The sequence below is a fragment of the Canis lupus genome, chromosome 3 (assembly GCF_048164855.1).
Source record: "Canis lupus baileyi chromosome 3, mCanLup2.hap1, whole genome shotgun sequence".
Taxonomy (NCBI): domain Eukaryota; kingdom Metazoa; phylum Chordata; class Mammalia; order Carnivora; family Canidae; genus Canis; species Canis lupus.
This window is the reverse complement of record NC_132840.1, coordinates 15,111,986-15,134,511: the sequence shown is the minus strand read 5'-3', so window position 1 is coordinate 15,134,511 and position 22,526 is coordinate 15,111,986. Positions and strand designations below refer to the sequence as shown.

The 22,526-nt window shown below is 40.0% G+C and overlaps 1 protein-coding gene across 1 annotated transcript in view; it reads left to right on the top strand.

Annotated features, from left to right (window-relative positions):
* The window catches only part of ADAMTS18 (ADAM metallopeptidase with thrombospondin type 1 motif 18), a 74,944-nt gene that overhangs the window by 270 nt on the left and 52,148 nt on the right, over positions 1–22,526 (top strand). The window contains exons 2-8 of the mRNA XM_072818942.1: positions 2,200–2,393; positions 2,859–2,942; positions 4,481–4,640; positions 6,208–6,313; positions 8,268–8,405; positions 10,968–11,121; positions 18,598–18,693. Coding sequence (XP_072675043.1) covers positions 2,200–2,393; positions 2,859–2,942; positions 4,481–4,640; positions 6,208–6,313; positions 8,268–8,405; positions 10,968–11,121; positions 18,598–18,693 — 932 coding nt within the window. The remainder of the gene's footprint in view (positions 1–2,199; positions 2,394–2,858; positions 2,943–4,480; positions 4,641–6,207; positions 6,314–8,267; positions 8,406–10,967; positions 11,122–18,597; positions 18,694–22,526) is intronic.

The following is a 22,526-nucleotide window of genomic DNA, read 5'->3' as shown; positions in this document are numbered from 1 at the left end:
TAAGGAAACTTTTTCTTATTCTGTTCTCATGCGGGGCCCTCCGTAGGCTTTCTTGAGTGTAATTGGGTGTGCTGGACTTTGCAGGTTAAAATTGGGGCTACACTGGGAATCCCTTGAAATCAGTCTTGGAGATGGACCAATATTCATCCCTGTCAGGCAAAAACTGGGTGACCAATTCTCAATTCTTCTAGGTTAAACTAGGAAAGATTTTGATATGCTTTTGTTGGTTTTCATTTAGCATCTCCTATGTTTTAGTCTTGGATCCCCATATTATCTTGGTTTCTGTGCTCATGCTTCTGTACTGAGTCTTCCAATGATGAGAGAAATCAGAGGTGGATCCTCAGGTGTGGTTGGATGTTTGTTCCTTTTGAGCTCTTGAAGGAGAACTTAACAGGAAATGAGAACATTGGCACCTACATGGAGGTGACACTGAGATAGATACAGGGCCCCTTGGGCATGATTTGTGACCCAGCCATGGCATTCTGCACTTCGTAGACCAGTGGTATCTAAGAGAAATAAATGTCAGCCCCACAAATAGTTTTAAATGTTCTACTGGCCGCATTTTTTAAAAAAATTAAAGATAGGAAATTAATTTTAATAATATATTTAACCTGATATATTACAAAATATCTCAACATGCCAACACTATACCAAATTATGAATCAGGTATTTTATATTAAGTTTTGGAAATATAGTATTTGTTTGACAATTAGATCACAATTTTAATTTAGACAACAAATTTTCATCAGAAATAATTAATTTGTATTTGAGTTTCATGAAATGAAGGTTGGAAGTATAGATTTACATATTCAGGTTCTCCCAAACTCCCTTGTTTTCCAATAAGTGCAGCAAGTATTGCTTTCTTACTTTAAATCAAAATTAATTAAAATTAAAATAAAAAATTCAGTCTCTTCAGTGGCACCAGCCACATTTTAAAGGCTCAGTAGCCATAAGGGCAGGTGAATGCCTGGTTGGACAGAGCAGCCAAATGGTGGTTCTACCCAAGGAGAAGGGGAATGGATATCCCTGAGCAGTTGATTGGGAGCAACAGTGAAATGCCATGTTTCTAGCATTTTAATTGGTCTTTGGGGATTTGGGGTGTTAACAAAAATTTCCTCTTTAAGGAACATCTATTTGGCATGGATTTATAAAAATAGTGATATTCATAGTGACAGTGATATATATTTGATAGGAGATATCAAAGCTAATATTTAAAGCAGGGTTCAGATTGGTATTATGGATATTAGACTCCTTCCATTGAGAAACTGAGACTTAGGTCACTTATGAAAGTGGCCAACTTGAGGCTTTATATCTAAACTATATAATTTGATCTTTTAATTTTACTCTTTGGAGAGCTATCTGACTTCACTATTATGACTCTACTAGTTGTTGAAGTATTAAAATAACTCTGTGTTAGTATCACATTTCCAAATGCCCTATTGCCCCCCAGCAATCCTTGGACTTGTCCCTCTCCATTAACTGAAGGGATTATGCCTGGGGCCCAACATCCTGAGACTTCCAAGTCTCTTCCTAAAGGCCATGGCCAATATCCATTCTGTTAAGGTGGTGCCTGCACCTTACCTATTATGAAATATTTCATATTTTAAATATCAGCGCTGACTATGCTATTTCCCCCCAAACGAGTTCAATATTAGGTCAAAGAGTCCTTATTGACCACTTATTTTGTGCTATATTCTAGCTTGTGTTGATGAAACAAGGATATTAGACATGGACAGTGTTCATTCTGTAGGACGTATATTTCTAAATTTTATTTAGAAAATAATATATAAAGTGTCATCATGAATTCAGAGGCAAAGGGTAATGTCTACTTCTGCAGTGTTTTATTTTATTTAGAATAAAATAAAATGAACATTTTCTGTTTTTAAAGACTATTCCAGCAAAATTGATTTTTGTCGACCTGCTATACCAACTAGATTTGTAGTTTGGTTGTGTGTGTGTGTTTACTCATTAGAGTATTTTTGAGTTATTGTCTATTCACCTACCAACTTGTTTGAATGAATCTTTCTCAACCACAAACTAGGTACAAAGCCCCAGGACAAGCACTGAAAGCATCATTTATCAGTAGATCAGTGAAGTGTTGGTTACAGACTCTCTCCCTGCCTTGTGTAGATTTCTTTCTATCTCACTCAGCTGTTCTCCACTGGTAATCCCTTCCAAATGCTCTTATGTTCGTTGTAGATGCCCCTAAGCCTCCCACGGAGGATACCTATCTCAGGTTTGATGAATATGGGAGTGCAGGGCGACCCAGAAGATCAGCTGGAAAATCACAAAAGGGCTTAAATGTGGAAACTCTTGTGGTAGCAGACAAGAAAATGGTGGAAAAGCATGGCAAGGCAAATGTCACCACCTACATTCTCACAGTCATGAACATGGTAAGGGAGTTTGCCAGGACTCTGATGCTACTCGTCCTCCAGAATAGCTAAAAATTAAGAGTATCGGGATGCCTGGGTGGCTCAGCGGTTGAGTGTCTGCCTTCGGCCCAGGGTGTGGCCCCGGGGTCCCAAGATCGGGTCCCGTATCAGGCTCCCTGCATGGAGCCTGCTTCTCTCTCTGCCTGTGTCTCTGCCTCTCTCTCTGTCTCATGAATAAATAAATAAAATCTTTTTTAAAAATGGAATGGTTTAAAAAAATTAAAGGTATTTCCTTGTGTGGATTGAATAGCAGATATAGCCACATTATTTTATTGGAAAAAATGAATTTTGAGGAGATTGGCTTCATATGTACATATATTTGGTGAAGTGGAGGCCTGTGTACTTATAAATATGTCTGATTGATACACAGAGTTTTGGAAATTTAAGATTTACTTTATTTTTGCTTGATTTCAATTGTTCTGACAGGTTTCTAGCCTATTTAAAGATGGGACCATTGGAAGTGATATAAACATTGTTGTGGTGAGCCTCATTCTTCTGGAACAAGAACCTGTACGTGCCATACTTCACTTATCTCTTAATTCATTCTACCATTCAGGATCCACTTATTGAATACCTACTATGTATTGATCCATGAACTAGTCATTAGAAATTCCAACTTAAAAATATGCTGATCCTATCCTCAAAGAAAGTATAATGTAATAGGGTTGTGTATTCAAACAATGAAAACATCACAAAATAATTACATATATGTGCATGTATATATGACACACAATGACATATATATGCATATATAGTATAAATGTTACATTCTATATAAAAATACAAATATTATGTAGGCTTTACAGGGAAGGTGCCTTTGATATCAGATTTAAGGGTTAGTTGAATTTTGCATGTTGGATATCCTGGGTAATTTGCAGGTAGATGCAAAAGGATATTTTGAAAATATACAGAAAATAAGTTATCAGAAGATTCTTGTAGTAAACCTACTGTTTCCCCAATACCATCTTAGTACTGCAGAGAATAAATAAGGAATATTTAACTGCCCTTGAATCGATTACCTTGAAGTATAGGTCACAGGCACAGAGTAAATTATAAAACCAGAACATATAATAAAGTGTTAATTGCATGGCACCCGCTGCTTTGTAGTGTTTTGATGCTGAAACTGTATTTTTCTGAAGTGGAGACTACCACAGGTTTTTAAGTCCCCTGTGGCTTCTCCTCTTCATCTGCAACCCCAGTAATTAACGTACAAAGCAAGGAGTCAGAGACAAGACAAAAATTAATTGTCCAGGTGTGTAGAGCAACAGAGGTTAACAACCTGTCAGATTGTTCTTGGAATTTTAGAAGGGTAGAAAGGAGGATGTGTGTCATTGGGAGACACTTCTGTCTTTAACCTACCACTTATACTTTGCCCAAGGTCATTGAAGCCAGAGGCATCCTAATTCATGGATAATTAAAGACCTAGTCTAAAAACCCTCAACTTGATCCAAGTCAATAGTTTTAAGCAAAGATTTTTGGTAAATAATTATCTTAAGGCTAGGTCCTATCTTACCCTCTCAGAATCTTATAATTATTTGTTTCTACATCCATTCAGTGAGCTTTCATTTTATTGATTGATGGATGGATTGATGATGTGCCAAGCCCTTTGCTGGAAATTTTGGCATAGGAGTAAATAAGCTGTGGTCACTACCTTGCTTGTACTATATTGAAGAAGGCATTGAACTTTATCAACAATAACTTATAATTAGGTTCTAAAAGCTATCAGTTTTATAAAGGTGGTAACAACATGAGATGGACACAGATATTCCAACTGATGTCAGGTTATTTATTTTTTTTTATAAAATAGAACTAATCATACAATATACTGCCAAAACTCTATAGTTACTTGAAATATTGTGAGCATTTACCTGAAATATTTTTAGGTTTTTTTTTTTTATCAGTTGTCTCCAACCTTAGCCCAAGTGTTTTCCTCCACAGACCTTTCTCCCTAGAAACATGAGGTTTCTGTGTTTGCCTGTACAAATGGAATGATTCAACGTTCTCACTCCTGACAAATTCACCCTCTGGTTTCTGTGGGTTTCCCATAGGGAGGATTATTGATCAACCATCATGCAGACCAGTCTCTGCATAGTTTTTGTCAATGGCAGTCAGCTCTCGTTGGGAAGAATGGCAAGAGGCACGACCATGCCATCCTACTCACAGGATTTGACATCTGTTCCTGGAAGAATGAACCGTGCGACACTCTAGGTATGGTATGAAGGGAGGCTTCTCTCACGCCTGTGAAAACACAGTATGGAAACTTTCAACTGGGTGGGTGGCCCTTAGGACCCTTAATAAGAAGAAACATCATATTTAAATTGTGGGGTAGTATCTTCACTCAGCCCTGTGGTGAATATTGTTCTATTTAACCAAAGTCAAGGTAGAATGGTGAGCTTCATTTCCTTTATTTGTTTTGGGTGTTTCTTTATGAACTCTATGGGATGATCATTGAGGTAAATTGTTTAACCGGAAAAATTGTGGTTTGTTCCATAAGCATGAATGCAGCTGGGTAGCTGAAGAGAATTAGACTGATCACCATGCTGTATAACTGTGCCCCTAGGTAGCATAGCAGTGCATCCGTTAGAAGGTTACTTGACTTTTAAGGGACTCAGCTGTTCTATATTTACCTAAGACACTGAGTAAGGACTATATCTTCTACATTTATACTATGTTTTCTAGTATATTCCATTGCATACATTAGGAACTCAAGAAATTTTTTTTTTGGTGAATTAATGATCATCTAGATCAGTGGTGATGATGGCAGTGGTGGTAATGATGGTGTCACTGATGATATGTGCCAATACATTAAGTTTCTCAGATCATCCCGTGGACCTCATAGCAGCAAAATGGATTCAGTCAGTCCACAAATGTGCATTTTATACTAACTGGGTCCATATCCTTGTTCTGCACATGAGGACCCAAAACTGGGAAGAAAGACCTGTACCACTATCATGTGATTCAAGATAGAATCAAGTACTGGCTGAGATGATTTGATAGCTGCTCTTTGAAGGATGTGGTTTTGGGGTTTTTTTGTTTTGTTTTGTTTTTAAGATTTTTATTTATTTATTTATTCATGAGAGACACACAGAGAGAGAGGCAGAGAGACACAGGCAGAGGGAGAAGGAGAAGCAGGCTCCATGCAGGGAGCCTGATGTGGGACTCAATCTCTGGTCTCCAAGATCAGGCCCTGGGCTGAAGGCGGCACTAAACCACAGAGCCACCTGGCCTGCCCAATGATGTGGTTTATGAAAACAGAAGCATTTATCACATTATAGTGAATATGAGAAAAATGCACTTAATCTGTTCACATTGTTCAGGCCTTTTCATGTTGTCTGCATCAGGAAAAGACCAGGATGTATGTTCTCTTAGGAAATATACCTTGAGTTTTGATGCTACCAACACTGTTAAGTGGACATTTTGCATCAGTTTAACTTAGATGAGGCCTATAAATGTCCTGCAGCTTCTTATTCTATATGCAAAATGGAAATTACAATACTCATACTGAGTTCTCAGGGCTGTAAGGAGGATCTGTTGATGACAATATTTTTTAAAAGGCAAGAAATGTTAAATATTGTGTTTATCTATCAGGGCAGGACAAATAATCATATGCCTATAATGCTTTTCTGCAAAAATATTAAGTACATTAATCAAACTAAAACTAATTATGTGAATCAGTTAAACTAAAACTCTACAGAACATTTTGAAGCCATAAGAAATAATCAGGTATCAGTATATGTGCCCTTTAGCCTAACATTTGAAATTGCTCTCTCAATAGGATTTGCCCCCATCAGTGGAATGTGCAGTAAGTACCGCAGTTGTACCATCAATGAGGATACAGGGCTTGGCCTGGCCTTCACCATCGCTCATGAGTCAGGGCACAAGTGAGTGACCCCTGGATTCACTACTTTACATGAAATTGGTTGGGTGATTCATTGGTGTCCCTCTAATGATTATTGTTGATCTAGTTAGAATAGATAGGCTAGATCTTGGGTAAAGCTTAGAATAATACCTGACTATAAGAAGGGTTGATAAAGGCCAGTCATTGTGACTAATGTTGTTTTTTATTTAAAAAAAACAAAACAAACAACAATGTTTCATAGCTGTACAGAATTACAGATGGACTGTGAGTCATCTAATGGACCCTCTGGTCTTTTAGGAATGTCTTCCATGCTGTGCTGCAGTGAAGATTCTTTTTTAGTTCATTATGCCAAGGAAATAATCATGCAGATGTGTAAATTTCCAGAATGTAGTGATATGTTAATTGTTCAAAGACTTTCAGTGCACACACTGGATATTCTTGGTAGTTGGTGTCATTGAGTGTACTTAGTATTGTTGTCAGTGGTGTTAGTAAATCTTTCTGAGAATAGAGTTTGAAATGAGGAATGAGAAACCTAAGAGTAATGAGTTGAATTTATAAAGCATGTTATCTGGTGCTGAGGCAGTTCTGGAGAGGATTTTCAAACGGTCCTTGAATAGTAGCATTCATATTGAAATAAGCACACTGCTTTACAAAATGACCTTTTCAAAGGACAAGTTCTTTGGATATATGAGTTTAGGAGTGTTTATGTGTGTGTCTCATATTCAGCATGTATATTAAATGCTCATTTTCAGGGCATCTGATTGATCTCTGACTTAAAAATAAAAGCAAAATCATCTCCACAACTATAATTTATATTTGAATATTTTGTATTTTAAATATTATGAGCATATTATATTCAGGAAATTTGAATCCTGTGTATGTACACAACCACTTTCTTAGTAAGGTACAAATGAACCAATTTTATTGTGAACAGTGGTACAAAAATTCCTATTAGGTACAAGGCCCCTTTGTACAGAGCAGGAAAGAAATACGAATGTCAAACATATATCTAAATTTATTTTTGTACCTATCACCTCCTGACCCTGAACTTCCTTATCACAGTCTCACAATTGAGATTAGTAAGAAAAAAAAATTGGTACTTGAAATAAAAGAGTTTGACTATCCCATCATTTTAATTTAACTTAGATATCTTAACCAAAAGTTTCTCATCCTTAAAAAATAAAGCAGACATATCGTTTGATTTTTGTGGCCAAGACAGTAGAACAAAGCCCTTAGCATTCTTTAGAATTTTCTACATAAATTTTACAGTACTATGGTTGACTTTTTTTTAAAGATTCATTTATTTATTTTAAAGAGAAGGAGCGTGTAAGCAAGGGGGAGGGGCAGAGGAGAGGGAGATAAAGAACTTCAAGCAGACTATGCACTGAGTACACAGAACCCAACACAAGGCTTGATCCCAGGTCCTTGAGATCACGATCTGAGCTGAAATCAAGACTCAGATACTTAATTGACAAGCCACCCAGGCTCCCCTATAGTTGACCTTTGAACAGCATTGGTTTGAACTCTGTGCAGGTCCACTTACATGTAGATTTTTTAAAATATAAATACAATATAGTACTTTAAATGTATTTTCCTTATGATTTTATTAACATTTTTTTTCTCTAGCTTACTTGATTGTAAGATATGTAACATGTAACATACAAAACATGTGTTAATTAACTTTAGGTTATTGGTAAGGCTTCCAGTCAGCAGTAGGCTATTAGTAGAAGTTTTGAGGGAGATAAAAGTTATACTTGAATTTTCAACTGCAGGTGGGGAGGGTCAGAGCCCTTACCCCTGTGTTGTTCAAAGGTGGGTTGTATATAGTAACTCATTTTTGTCTGTCTTTTTTCTTACAAATTTGATAAATCTGTCTCTCACTTGGGTTCATTGATTGTCAATGCATCTTCTTCCTTTGATTATAATTTGGAAAATGGGTTCACAGGAAGATTTCTGTTTTCATCTTTCTATTTCAGCTTTGGCATGATTCACGATGGGGAAGGCAATCCCTGCAGGAAGGCTGAAGGCAATATCATGTCCCCCACACTGACAGGAAACAACGGGGTATTTTCCTGGTCTTCATGCAGCCGGCAATATCTCAAGAAATTCCTTAGGTGAGACAAAATAAAGCCAGGAGTATTCTGAGGGTTGGAGTGGTGACAGCAAACCATGCTCAACAGACGTTTAAAATAAATACTCAAGGGATTGGTGATGGTGATGATGATGATGGTGGTGGTGGTGGTGGTGACAATGATATTGTCATCATTATTGCTATTGAAAAAATACATTGAAAGTCTAATACTGTACTAAATGCTCTGCACATGTTGCCTCATTCAATCCTCATGGCAATCCTATTATGATCCTTATTCTCCAGTTGAGGAAGCCGAGTCATAGGGAGGTTAAGTGTGTTGCTTAATATCCTACAGCTGCTAAGGTGTAGCCATAAGACTCAGAGTTAGGTGTGCTTCTGTTCCCAAGATTTATGCTTATAACTATCTCCCCTTTATGACCTCCAGACGCTGCTAGATATACTTTTTACTGTGACTAATTTTAATCTGATCAATCAATTCAGTCATAAGAGTATTAAAAATGCTAACATGGTACACATGTTCTATAATGAACAGAATATTGTCTTGCTTAGCTATTTTGTTTGAAATGACCATGAGCTATCTGTGTGTCCAGAACACATCCAACGGGGATGATAAGTATATAAAATCTCTTTGGTAACTCAAAACACCTATATGGTATTAGTAAAATGGAAGTTAGGAAGGTAGTGTGATTCATATTAAATGTTATTTATGATTATGTTATTATGTTATTAAATGTTAATTATGAATATTAAATTCATATTAATATGTGATTCATATTAAATGATGAGCCCAAAGTTGAACTCTTTGAAGTTTCCTCTAATTTTATTTAGCAACCATATATATTTGACCATTGTAATTATAATAGCACTCTAGTTGTTATTAGGTATCTCACCATGCTGTGTTGACTCAGAAGAACACTTAGGTTCTAATACCATTTCCCTTTGACCAAATGTTAGGGCAACTAACAAAATTTCTTTGGGAATTCATAATATTGATACCTTTTTTTAACCTGTACTATTGCATATTATTTGCAGATGTTTACAGAATTAGTAATACAGGAAAAGCTGATTAAATGTAAAGATGTTTAACCAAACAATGTCCCAAAGAACAGTAAAAAATCGACAAACCTTTTGTTAACTATGTTTCATCAAATAGAAAATTATCTTGGGGCACCTGGGTGGCTCAGTCAGTTAAGCATCTGCCTTTGCTTCAGGTCGTGATGCCAGAGTTCTGGGATCAAGCCCCACACCTGGGGGGCTCCCTGCTCAGCAAAGAGTCTGCTTCTCCCTCTCCCTCTGCCCTTACCCCACTCATGCATGCTCTCTCACTCTCTAGTGTGCTCTCTCTCTCAAATAAATAAAATCTTTTAAAAAAATTAGAAGGTTGTCTTAATAGTTCTAAATTTATGATCGGGGCTTGAAATTATCTTTTCTATCTCATGTGATAATGGACTCAATAAATATTATAAATCAAGGTCACCTTAATCAGATTGAATTTCCATCATTAATATGATACAGTTAAATGTTTTGGGATGATGATAACAACAGTTGACTTTGAATGCTTAATATGCCTTTTCTTATTGGATCTGTTAAACTCTTGTTGGAAGTTATTGTCCATAATAAGGAATATTAGCGTTGTTCTTGGTCTCATGATTGACTCAGATTCCCATCTGTCTGCCTCCAAAATCATCCCTAATCACCGTGCTATTTTGCCTCTCATTGGTACCATAGTTTAACTATGTAAGTTAAACGGAGGGAAGGTGCCTTTTTTTTTTAAGATTTATTTATTCATTCATGAGAGAGACATACACAGAAGGGCAGAGATACAGGCAGAGGGAGAAGCAGGCTCCATGCAGGGAGCCCAACACGGTACTCGATCCCGGGACTCCAAGATCACGCCCTGGGCTGAAGGCAGGCGCTCAACCGCTGAGACACCCAGGGATCCCTGGAAGGTGCTTTTAACAATATCCACCATCAAGACTGATTTTTTTCTTAACACATCCCAGTTGAGCAGACTTTGGGAAGTTATCCTGCTTATTGCCCCAATGCATCCTTTCTCCTGATGCTTTCAAAAGCCTTGTTTATTTTTTGCTTATAAAGATTATTTGAGGTAAAGCACATCTTTGACCACTGTCCCATTATTTATTAAAAAAATACAGCATGACTTTCAACTCCATGAAGACGGGTACTGTGTCTGGCTAGCTTATTTTGTATCTTTAGCACTTAGCCTGATGCTTACCACACAGTAGGCACCCAATACAAATTTGTTGAATATTGTCAAATGAGATTGTTGGGGGGTTTCCAAATATATTGACTTTTCCCATCCAGCAGACCAAATCAAACTACTTGGATAGCTCTAACTTCTCATACCAGGTAAAATCTTCCATAGCTGTGTACATTTCACCCTCTTAGATAGGCTAGGATTCACTCTCTGGGAAAAAAATATATACATTTTAATTTTAAGTATTACCTATATCTTTCACCATGCTATATTTTTCTTTGCATGAGTGCATTCAGAGGTGTACTGTTTTACATGGAAAGATCACGGATAAACGTAGGAATTAACAACGATGTGTTTTCACGGCAGCACACCTCAGGCTGGGTGTCTGGTGGATGAGCCCAAGCAAACAGGACAGTATAAATATCCAGACAAACTACCAGGACAGATTTATGATGCTGACACACAGTGCAAGTGGCAATTTGGAGCAAAAGCCAAGTTATGCAGCCTTGGTTTTGTGAAGGTATGTTTGCTTGTGATTTCAAACTTACATTAAGATTCTGCAATGTGTCTGTGTCCCTAACAGAAATATAAACATTTGGTTTGCTAAGGCCAAGGGTTAGAGTCTGGGTTATCTCTAAAATGTCAGTTGTTTGGCATGATAATTAAGTGGCAATTTTACTGTCAATGAATTATCCAGGCTTATCCCCCATAGGCCATGCCTGGTTTAAATACCATCTGACTGCATCCTTGGAAGAAAATCCCTCCTGTGTGGATGAGGATTTCATCACAAGCAGTAAATCTGAGTACAGTCACGTTTACCTTCTTCTTATCATTCTATCATTGTTGTATTCATATTTCTTTTTAATGTGATACATTGAAAATCATCACCACCTCAAAATATATTCATATGCCTTTATGGAATATGAAAACCGTTGGCAGCCAACTTCTTTGTGTGTTAAGTCTTTCCTTCAATATTATGAGGAACATGGATGGGAAAAGCAAAAAAGTCCAAGCGATAGACATGGGAGAAACATCAAACAAATTGGCCAAGAAATCCATCAATGACCATCTCAACATCAATACAGTGGGATCAGTTTCGAGTTTTTCTTCCCTAGTATTCAGAGAGAAACATGGAAATCCTAGGTATCTAGAAACAGGGAAATGACACAGTTTTATAGCTCTGTTTCCCTGTTCTCTTCCTATTCTTCCTCCTTTCTGTCCCTTGTCTTTTCCTTTCCTTCTTCTGCAACCAGCACCACCACCACCGCCAGCATCGTTGTGGCTAGCACTGCCTCTTCCACCACCACCCCCATGTCCAGCAGTTGCCATGCGAGCCTCTGCTCCACATCAGGCACCTTCTTAGAGACTTATTTTACTTTTCCACAATCTTCACAAAGACCTTTTGAAATGAGAGTTATCATTTTTTACATGGAGTTCAGAGAATGTGTATTCCATTTGCCCAAAGCCTCAAAACTTTTAAACAAAACCTATCAATCACATTGATGTTAAAACTTCCTTCTCTGCAGTTAATATGAGTGTTTCCTAAGCTTCAGTCACTAACCTCAACATCCAGTTCCTGACAACTACCTTCATTCATTGTGCTCTATCTCTGTATTGTGATTCACTTGTTGCTTTTCCAATAAATCAGCTCACTTAAAAATATGTAAGTCCAGGCCTAATAAATAACCACCAAATCACAGGTTTGATTTGGGATCACATATTTTTCTAATGCTCTTTAAATGTATAATTATTAGAAATGTGTATCCACCCACCATCCACAATTTTTTTGGTGTCTCCTCCATGGTGCATGGACATCACTTTGGCAAATGCTGGAGTATCATGGATACACTAATAAATTTACAACTGTTTCTAATTGCCTGTTAAGTTGATGTGTTTGGCAGAAGTCAGTAGACATTCACTTTGTCGACAGTTTGTCCTAATTCTCTCTTGTTCGCTTCATTCTTAAAGGTTTCACTAGTTTACGCATCCATTAATGAAACATTTATTAAGCACTTACTATGCAGCAAATGCACAATTGGTAATAAGTTTGATTTTCTTTAGAAACATAAAGGAAATTTTAAAAATTACTCTCATTCCTTCAGGATTAGACATTCAACACACGTTTGTGGGGTGTTGATGGTGTCAGGGCTCACACAGCCATTCTTCAGTGACAGATATTTTTCTGGAACCATACCATATTTTGGAGAGACAGCACCTCAGCGTGATGGCCTTCCTTGAGGAGCAGAGCAAAGGGAAGTGGGAATGGTAGACTAAAAGGCTGGATAGAATGAGGCAGGCACAGACGGGAACCTGGGGGACAGGGAGATTGGCTTCACGGAGGGATTTGAGATGACTATGAGGTAGGACAGGGAAGGTAGTGGACTCTGAATGTGAAATTTCCCACCACCAGCCCCCCAGCCAGGGGCAGAAATACCTGCTTATAACGAACCATGGCATGACCTCTGAGACTCATAGGTAGTTCCCGCCTGGCACTACATGGGAGGGGTTTCCCAAACAAACAAACCTCCTAATGGCCCTGCTGGTCTGGGCAGTGTGGACCCATCTCAGGGGCACAGATAACGGATGGTGTTTGTTTTCAGAGTCCTCAGATGTGTCATTGCTTTGCTTTACACACCTGTTCTCCTCACTGACTATTTTTTTTTAACTTTATGCCTCCTGGAAAGGCAGTTTTGCATAATAGTTAGAAGGAAGGAAAGGAAAGGAAAAAGAAAAGGGAAAGGGAAAGGGAAAGAAAAAGGAAAGGGAAGGAAAGGGAAGGGAAGGGAAGGGAAGGAAGGAAAGGAAAGGAAAGGAAAAAGAAAAGAATGCTCCAGTGTCACTGAAGCCAGCGATGCAATTGTCAATATCCCCTGGAACTGGTTAGAAATGCACATGCTCAGGTCTCATCCAGGTCCTAAAGAAGGAGGTTTCTGGGTAGGGCTTGGCAATCAGTGCTTGAACAGGTGATTCTGGTGATTCTGATGCCTGCTCAGGGTTGAGAACTACTGAATTAAGCAGTCTTCAGTTTTACACACACACACACCACCAAATTTTGGACTTCGGTAGACCTGGCTTTAAAATCTTATTTCACCACATCCTAGAACCCTGAGCAAATGGCTGAACCTCCCTCAGCTTTTGTGTCCACATTTCTAAGGTGAGGATAAGCACAACTCTTCCCTGGTAACCGTGAGGATGAATCTCTTGGGATGGCGGCACCCCTCAGCATATCGCCAGGGTATGCTCCCTGCCCTCCTCCTCCTGCCTCCAGCAGCTGCACTTTCTTGCAGCCTCCTTTCTCCCAGTGACCTCCTTGTCTGAGGCCTAGGCTGGCCATCCTTCATCCCTGTCTCACCTTCCCTCCTCTCCCAGCCACAGGTTTTCTGTCTTCAGTATGTCAAGCTTGATCTCTCTTCCCTTTCAAAGAGTTCAAGAAAATGAGTTGACCTCTGATGGGTCCACATTATCTGGACAGATGTGAAGGAGGGTCACATCCACAGCAATGGGGAAAAACATGCCTTTGGTTGCTACACATGTATCCTGCTGCCTGGCAGTACGGGAATTGGTGCTGTCTGCGGAATGCCCCAAGTGCTGGAAGAGACTCTGGCCAGTGCTTCCCATGCATGCTGCTTATTTTACTAAGTTAGCAATGAGCAGCTTGGGCTCTGTACCTCAGCAGCCAGCAGTGACTGTCACATAGCAGAAGCTCTGTAAATGCTCATGCTTACAGATGCACCAAGAGGGTTTGAAGCAGAATAGGAATTATGGGGAAGGTATTTGAATTCTAGTGAATATTTTCACGCTCATCACCTCGGAGAACATTTCCTTTGAAAGAAAAGGCATGTCAAAAAGAGTAGGATGGGCATATATTTCTTCTTTTGAGAATCTGACATTGTAATGCATAAAGGACATCAAAGGGTACAAAGATCTAGAAAATAGCTCAGGGAGATGCAATGTACAGCATGGTGACTGTAGATAATGCTTTATGGCACATTGGAAAGTTGCTGAGAGAGTAGATCCTAATAGTCCTCATCACAAGAAAAATAATGCAATAATGCATGGGGACAGATGTTAACTGGATCTATTGTGGTGATCTTTTGTAATACATACAAACATCGGATCATTGTGTTGTACACCTGAAACTAATATAGTGCTACCTGTCGGTTATACCTCAGTTTTAAAAATTATTTTTAAAAAATTATTTTAAAAATTTATTTTAAAAATTATTTTTTTTAAATTATTTTAAACTTTTATTTTAAAAATTATTTTCAAAAAAGAACTTGACATGGAGAGAAAAAAGTGGAGACCAGAGAGAAACTTCCTGGTATTTAAATTTAAATATAATCAGTAAATCGTACCTACTTTGCAACTTACTAAATTTGTTACATCAGGTTTCAGCTTTTACTAACTTCCCCCTTGGACTTGTGTCCCAACATAAGTTGATGTTGATGTCCTTGTATTTTCTCAAACCATCCCTTCTTTCATGTCTACAAGTCTTTGCATATATGCCTCCCAGCTTAGAATGCTGCATGACCACCCATGTGACAAATACCTAATCATCTTCTACGGTCATCAAAGATGCAGCACAGGGGATCCCTGGGTGGCGCAGCGGTTTGGCGCCTGCCTTCGGCCCAGGGCGCGATCCTGGAGACCCGGGATCGAATCCCACGTCGGGCTCCCGGTGCATGGAGCCTGCTTCTCCCTCTGCCTGTGTCTCTGCCTCTCTCTCTCTCTCTGTGTGACTATCATCAATAAATAAAAATTAAAAAAAAAAAAAAAGATGCAGCACAAGTGAGTGTTGCCTCCTATTTTCCCCAAGGAGATTTAAACATTCCTTGCCCCCAGGCTCAATCTGCACCCTATAAACTTGTGATACTGTATTATAACTGAGTACATGTGTGTCTTGTCTCAGTGGATGGCAGATACGTAGCGTGTACCTGCCATGTTGGCAGCTAGATACCCAGGACTCATTTACTGAATTTACAGTGGTAACTAAAGCTAACATTTCTTTAGCACTCCCATTTTCATAGAGTGGAGGATTTTGCCTCTGTCCCCTTCTCATCCTTCCTCAAGGGAGCAGAAGGGACTGACTTCTCTGGGAGAAAGAGAGAAGTCAGGGATGACTCTAGGATTTCTGGATTGAGCCACCAGAATCACAGAGGTCTCATAACAGGAGCTGGAAGAGTCTGAACAGATTTGAGGGGGACAAATGGGGAATTTAGTCTTGGATGGGTTCAGCGCTTTATAAACTTTGACCTGCAGAGACCATTCACATTTTTAGCACAGCCAGTTTCACTTGTATAGGGGCATCCTTCAGAATCCTTAGGATGCAGTGGGACAACACGGTTAACAAGTGACAGGACAGAGTCATGCATAATGTTGAGACTCCCCTTAGAAGTCACATCCAGGCTACACGAGACCTTGGAGTCCCTGTGGTCATTGCTTTTTTCCTGAAATTATTACTTAAGTCTAGGGAATTATAGATAAGGAAAAGTTAGTCACATGTGCGGGGAAAAAGAGGGAAGAGCAAGCAAAAAAAAGTGCAAACTCCCATTTCTGTTTACTTTGAAAGGGAGCTTTCTCAGAGGACTCTCCTGGTCGTCAAAGCATGTAGTTGGCTATAATTACGTTTGACTTATGTACCTCACCACAAAAGAAATAATATGTTCATACAGACTGTCTGATTTCACTCTGGATTCCTGTGTTTTTGTGTTTTGCTTTACTTTCCCGGTCTTCTCCAACTGTCCCTTCCCCTTAGCCCTGTGGCTTGGCATTGGCTGTGGAATCCATGTCTCCTTTGCTTTGGTCTGCCCCGGGGTCATTTCGGTGGCTGCCACATAGGCTAGGGGTGTGGGTTATGGCTTCCTGCTGGCTGTAAGGAGGAAAACAGTTTAATGCTGAAAGCCTTTCTAACCATGGCTGGGTTTCAATGGTTACCTCTCATTTCTCCATCTTGATGTAGACTATCTTTTTCCACATTAAATTGTTCCCCTCAGGCCCAGGGTAACACATGGAGGAGCACAGAGATGATGAAGCTGATTCACCTGCTGGAAGGCTGCCTTATGCTTTCTACTAATGTCAGTGGCAGGTCCACTTTTATGGGAAACATTGACATATTGTGTCTTATGACTTATTTTGAGATTTGAAATGGTTTTGTGTGGCACACGTCTGGGGCCATGGGTGGGTGGTGTTTCCAAGGAGTGTACTGAATATCCTTCCATGCTCTGTTGGGGGTAAAGACTTTATGGTCTATAAGATCAGGCTCACAGCACATATCTCTGGTTTCCCTGTGTTTCCTTTTCTTGGTTCCGTGGAAAACTTTTTTTGTGAAATAACCTCCAAGCACGTTCTTGCCATATTTTCTCACCGTGAAATCTACATGAACCGGAATGCTTAGGGAATTGGGTGCCTGGTTAATTGAATTTTCAGGGCTACACCAAGTGACCACAAAAGTTCGTTCATTTTGTTTCCTCCCTGGTTGTTAATATTTTCCCCCAAATTATATTCGTTCACACGTCTATCCTAGTAAATAGAATGTGGCAAACAAAATGGAATCATTTTGACATTTCATGATTTTGACATCCTATTAATGACATAATTCTGAATAGCAACTTTAGCTGTTTGAGCTGGAAGGAATCTGGTCCAGTCCCCTTTCTTTAGAGATAGGTTACTGAGGCCCCAGAGAAGTTGAGAGCTTTCCAAGTCCCATTAATGGCAAAACCAGGTCCAGAGCAGTGGTCAAGGACTCTGGCTGGAATCAGGCCAGTTTGAGTCCTGCATTTGCCACTTACCAGCTGTGTGACTTGGCGGCATTGAAAGTGTCAATAACTTGCTCAGTCTCGTCATCTAAATTAGTTTATATGGGGAGTTAGTTGAGTGTCTACCATTAAATGGTGTTAGTAACAGTATTAGTTTTCTTTCTATGGCTGCTCTAATAACTTTCCACGAACTTGGTGACTTAACACAAATTTATTTTCTTGTAGTTCTGGAGGTAGACATCTGGAATGAGTCTCACTGGGCTGAACTCAAATGTTGGCAGGGTTGTGTCCCTCCTGGATATTCCAGAAGGGAAGGCTTTTTTTTTTTCTTTGCCTTCTCCAGCTTCTAGAAGCCTCCAGCATTCCCAGGCTCATGGCCTCTGCCCCCATCTTCAAAGCAGCAACATCCTCCTTAATCCTCCTCACACTGCCCTCCCTCTGGCTCCCTTCCAACCCCCTCTGCCCTGTTGAAGACCCCTCATGATTATCTTGGACCCATCTGGAAAATGAAGAGTTTCCCCATCTCAGGGCCAACTGATTAACAACCTTAATCACATCTGCAACTTAAATTCTCCTTTGCTATGTAAGTTCATGAAGTCACAGGTGCCAGTGATGTGGACATGGTCGTTTTGGGTGGGACAGTGTTCTGCCTACCACAGTGTAGCATGAGAGTCCAACCACTTCATGGTCTAGTGTGAGAATTGTCGAAATACTTGAAAGTTACTATAAAGAGGAGGAAGGTGATGATGGTGATCATTGGCCCCGTTTATCCTTGAGAACCAACATAGAGGCAAGAGCTATGTTTAGCACAGTTTGCACAGGTAAGAAAACTGCACATCAGAGACTTCTATAATGTGTCTGTAGGGTGCAGAACCACCTGGAATTCTAGGGCAAGGATTGGAGTCAGATGTGCTCAATTCCAGACTTGGCCTCTTCTGCTTCACTGGTGGCAGTGTTGCTGGTGGTTATTACAACCCAGGTCTCTTAGTTTCTGAGAGAGAACTACAATTACCTCCCTGTCATTACTAAACACGTATGCAGGTAGCATAGAAACTTCCTGCTTATACATTTGCTAGAACATGTTATTACTGGTTACCTTGCAGCTACCAACTTCACTTGCCTCTACTTCCTGGATAATGTCTCATTCCAGCTGCCTCAAAATATAATATTGTGTACCAAAGCTTTGGATATTTTCATTTTTATCGTATCAACACCCTTACTCGCTTCTTCTTACCTTTCAGGACATTTGCAAGTCACTTTGGTGCCATCGAGTGGGCCACAGGTGTGAGACCAAGTTTATGCCTGCAGCAGAAGGGACCGTTTGTGGCTTGAGTATGGTAAACTGCATACTTGTTAGTTTTTAGTGCTGGAAACATGACAATGCATAGAAACAAGCCGTTGTACAAACTATTTGAACTGAGACCTCAGAATGGAATGCCTTGGGCACATACATTTTCTGACTTGTCTTTAAATTAACCTGCATTATTTAGCAGCTATTATAAAAAAAACTCAATGTTAATATAAACCAATTGGCTCAATTGTTTAGAATTTTTTTCTGCCTTTGGTTTCTATTTTTAGATGAAATATTTCTATTTCAATAAGCTGGAAGGTTTCACTGTATACTGTTTGCCTTTTAAACTTGATTCAGTATAGAAAAGCTTCAGGGAGCAAATGTCCCCTTTGGTAGCAAAGGAAGGACTGTCCTCCCATACAAAGCCCCTGCTGCTCACCTCACAGGACCTGCCACTGAGCCTCTGACGTGCTCGGGAGTCCTGTCACTTAGAGGGACTCTAGCAAAGGATAAGCCGCATCTCTGTCTAGGTTGTACCAGAAAGCCATTGGCCAGTCAACCCTAAGAACCAGCTCTGATATGGGAAGTTTCTGTGTTTTGAATGAAGAACATTCATATATTAGTTTCTGGGTATTTTTCTCCTTTCCTAGTAGCATCTGGAGGAAGAGGTGCACTTGAGGCAGCAATAAATGACCCAGATTGGGGACATTCCTTTGAGAGATCATGATCGAGGAGCTGTGAGAGAGGGGAGCATGGAGATGCTCCAGGTTCTTTGATCTCTGCTTTTGGCTCTCTCGAGGCGGCACGAGCCTGCATAGAAGCCTCGGTCATTTCAAATGAATTCAATTGCACAATAATTTATCAACTGCTGGGTATCAGAGACAAGAGGCTCTGGGGATATGAAGATGAATAAAATTCAGTTTTATCTCTTCAAGAACTCACAGTCCAGTGGGGAAACCTGTGCAGAAGCCAGTAACTCTGTCTTTCTTTGTAAACAGATCTTGAATCCCTCGTTGCTGTCAATGCTTGGAATTAGGTGTGCACTTAGGATGAAGTACAGAGATGCCTGGGTGGCTCAGTGGTTGAGTGTCTGGCTTTGGCTCAGGGCATGATCCCGGGATCCTGGGATTGAGTCCCACATCGGGCTCCCCGCAGGGAGCCTGCTTCTCCCTCTTCCTATGTCTCTGCCTTTCTCTCTGTGTCTCTCATGAATAAATAAATAGAATCTTTAAAAAATAAAAATAAAATAAAGTCCAGTGAGTGGGGACCCCAAGATGTATGTTCCTCAGCTGGGTGGGAGAGAGATTTTCAATGAGAGATTAATGACACGGGCAAAGATACAGGCCCACAAAAATTAGCAAGTGTCCAGAAAACACTTTCTAATATTTGTGGAGTCATTTATTCAACATGTTTTAAAAGATTTGCATTTTTAACTCTTTGGTTCTAAAGAAAAAAAACATTTTTTAAAAATTGAGGTGTTAATGTGCAACTTTCCATCAGCAGTCCCTGTCTTAGGAAATTCCAATAAAGTCTCTCCTTGAAAATGTGCATGGAATGTTTTAGGTGTGATTAAGCGAAAGAGTGAAATAATTAATTGAACATGTAAGTACTGCTCAAGGCATCTTATTTATTTTATTTTTAAAATTTTTAAAAAGATTTTATTGGTCTATTAGAGGGGGAGAGAAAGAGCACCAGGGTGGGGGGAGGGGCAGAAGGAAAGGGAGAAGCAGACTCCCCAGTGATCTGGGAGCCCAGAGTAGCTTGATCTCAGGACCCTGGGATCATGACCTGAGCTGAAGGCAGACGCTCAACCCACTAAGCCACCCAGGTGTCCCCCATCATTTTTTATTTTTAAAACATCAAAATTCAGGACTTGCAACTCAAGGGTTAGTGACCATGGGGAAACCTGTGCAGAAGCCAGATCTTTTCATTATGAAAGCAGCAGCATTAAACGTAAGAGAGATGTACAAGAAAAGATTGCTCTAATAAGCAAGGAAAGTAAGTGCCAAATGGCATAGGGCTAACGTTTGTCTTACATTACATATGCCAGGGGGGTAGTTCCACGGGGATGAAAATGCCCCTGGATTAGACTTTAGTTACCGTAACCTGAGACAAATCAGGCCAGGAGTTAGAAAACAGATGTCCTAACGCCCCTCCTGCACCTCATTATTTTAAAAGACCAGACTGCAGTTCTAAATACTGGGGGAGCGCCCCTTGACCGAATGATAGAAGCCCCCCTGCTCAGCAGAAAGCCCTAAGAAGAGTGTCACCCATCGTCACCCCAGTGTGATTGTTAGTGCCCCCATATGCACGGTTCTCTGACTCTTCCTCCGCTAGGGCATGGGACTGGCTCTCCCCTGGACTGGAAACGCCGTGAGGCCAGGGCCGCATCTCACGCTTTTATCTCAAGAGTCCTACAGAGCAGCTACTCCATGTTTGTTCATTTGTCCCCTTGTAACTGGGCGCTCACTGAGTCCTTCCTGTCTCTCTCGTGGCCCTGGCCATTCGGTGATATTCGTACCATGAATGCTCAGTAAACACGTGAGGTTGTGAAAGCCACATAGTTTTATCGAGTTACACATGTGAGGAAAGAAAGGCTTGTGCTCACTCTCTGTTGTAAAAGCTGTCTGCCTGGTTACAGCCATTCAATTTGAAATGAGAAGTATATATATATATATGAATAGATCCAGCTTTATATGCAGAATTTTATTAATGTGGATTATGCATGTGTGTATTCACATATATGTGTGTATATAGGATATGTATATTATGAACGAGGTCTACATGACTTAGCATAACTTCACACTTTCCTAAAAGCCTCTGCAATTAGAGCCAAAGAGGGATGTCTGTGTGTATGTGTGTGTGTGTATTCACGTATTTATTTCTGATTTCTATACTGAATGAAAAAGCCAGAGGAGACCATCTGTTAGCAACCTAAGCCAATACTAGGATGAATCCTGAAAGAAAAGAAAGTTAAATTAATTGAAGATTGGAAACAGATTTAAAAACCTTATTTCTAAAAAAAAAAAAAAGAAAGAAAGAAAAGAAAGAAGAGATAGAAAAGAAAAGAAAGAAGAAAGAAAAAAGAAAGAAAGAAGAAAGAAAGAAAGAAAGAAAGAAAGAAAGAAAGAAAGAAAGAAAGAGAAAGAAAGAAGAAAGAAGGAAGGAAATTAGGTTTAAGATATATCAGTGGGCCCTTTGCCTGTGAGGCGAGAAGTTTACATATCCTGTTCAGAAGCTTTGGTTACTGAGTTTAAATCGAGCCCCAGCTAGTTGTGCGGCTGCTTGGGTAGTGGTGTTAGTATTTCTTTGCTAAATTTCTCATCCAGAAAATAGTTATTAACTCCTTAGCGCTTTGGGAGGATTATGTTAGAAAGTGCATGGGAAGCCCTCCCTCTCTCCCTGCCTGCACCATTTCTGGCACCTGGAAGCGACTTCATAAAGCGTAGCCTCTGTTGGTGTTGGCTGTTGTTATTTTGTCTCCGCCACTGAGCTCAGCCGGGAGAGTCCTGGGGATTCCTGGTCCGGAAGATTCGGATTCCTGCTCGTGGTGGACAAAATCCTTTAACGACCAACTGCTTTCCCCCTAAAAGTGCTCAACGGTGTTCTATGAGTTCATGCAAACTCTGAGACGCCAATTAAGCCAGGGAAAAGAGAAATGAAAAACACAGGGAGGAATCGGTGCACGGCAAGAACTGGAAGAGAGGAAGCAATGCCTTGACCTGGGCAAAGTGCACCAGAAACAATAAACAGCCAAGGAGCCAAATGTATCACAGGGGAAAGGCGAAGGCTTGGAAGTCCAACATCCTCCCCCGATTCCGTCACCGAAGCCCCACTCCTTGGCAGAACCTGGCAGGTCCAAAGCCCAGCCCGTTGGAT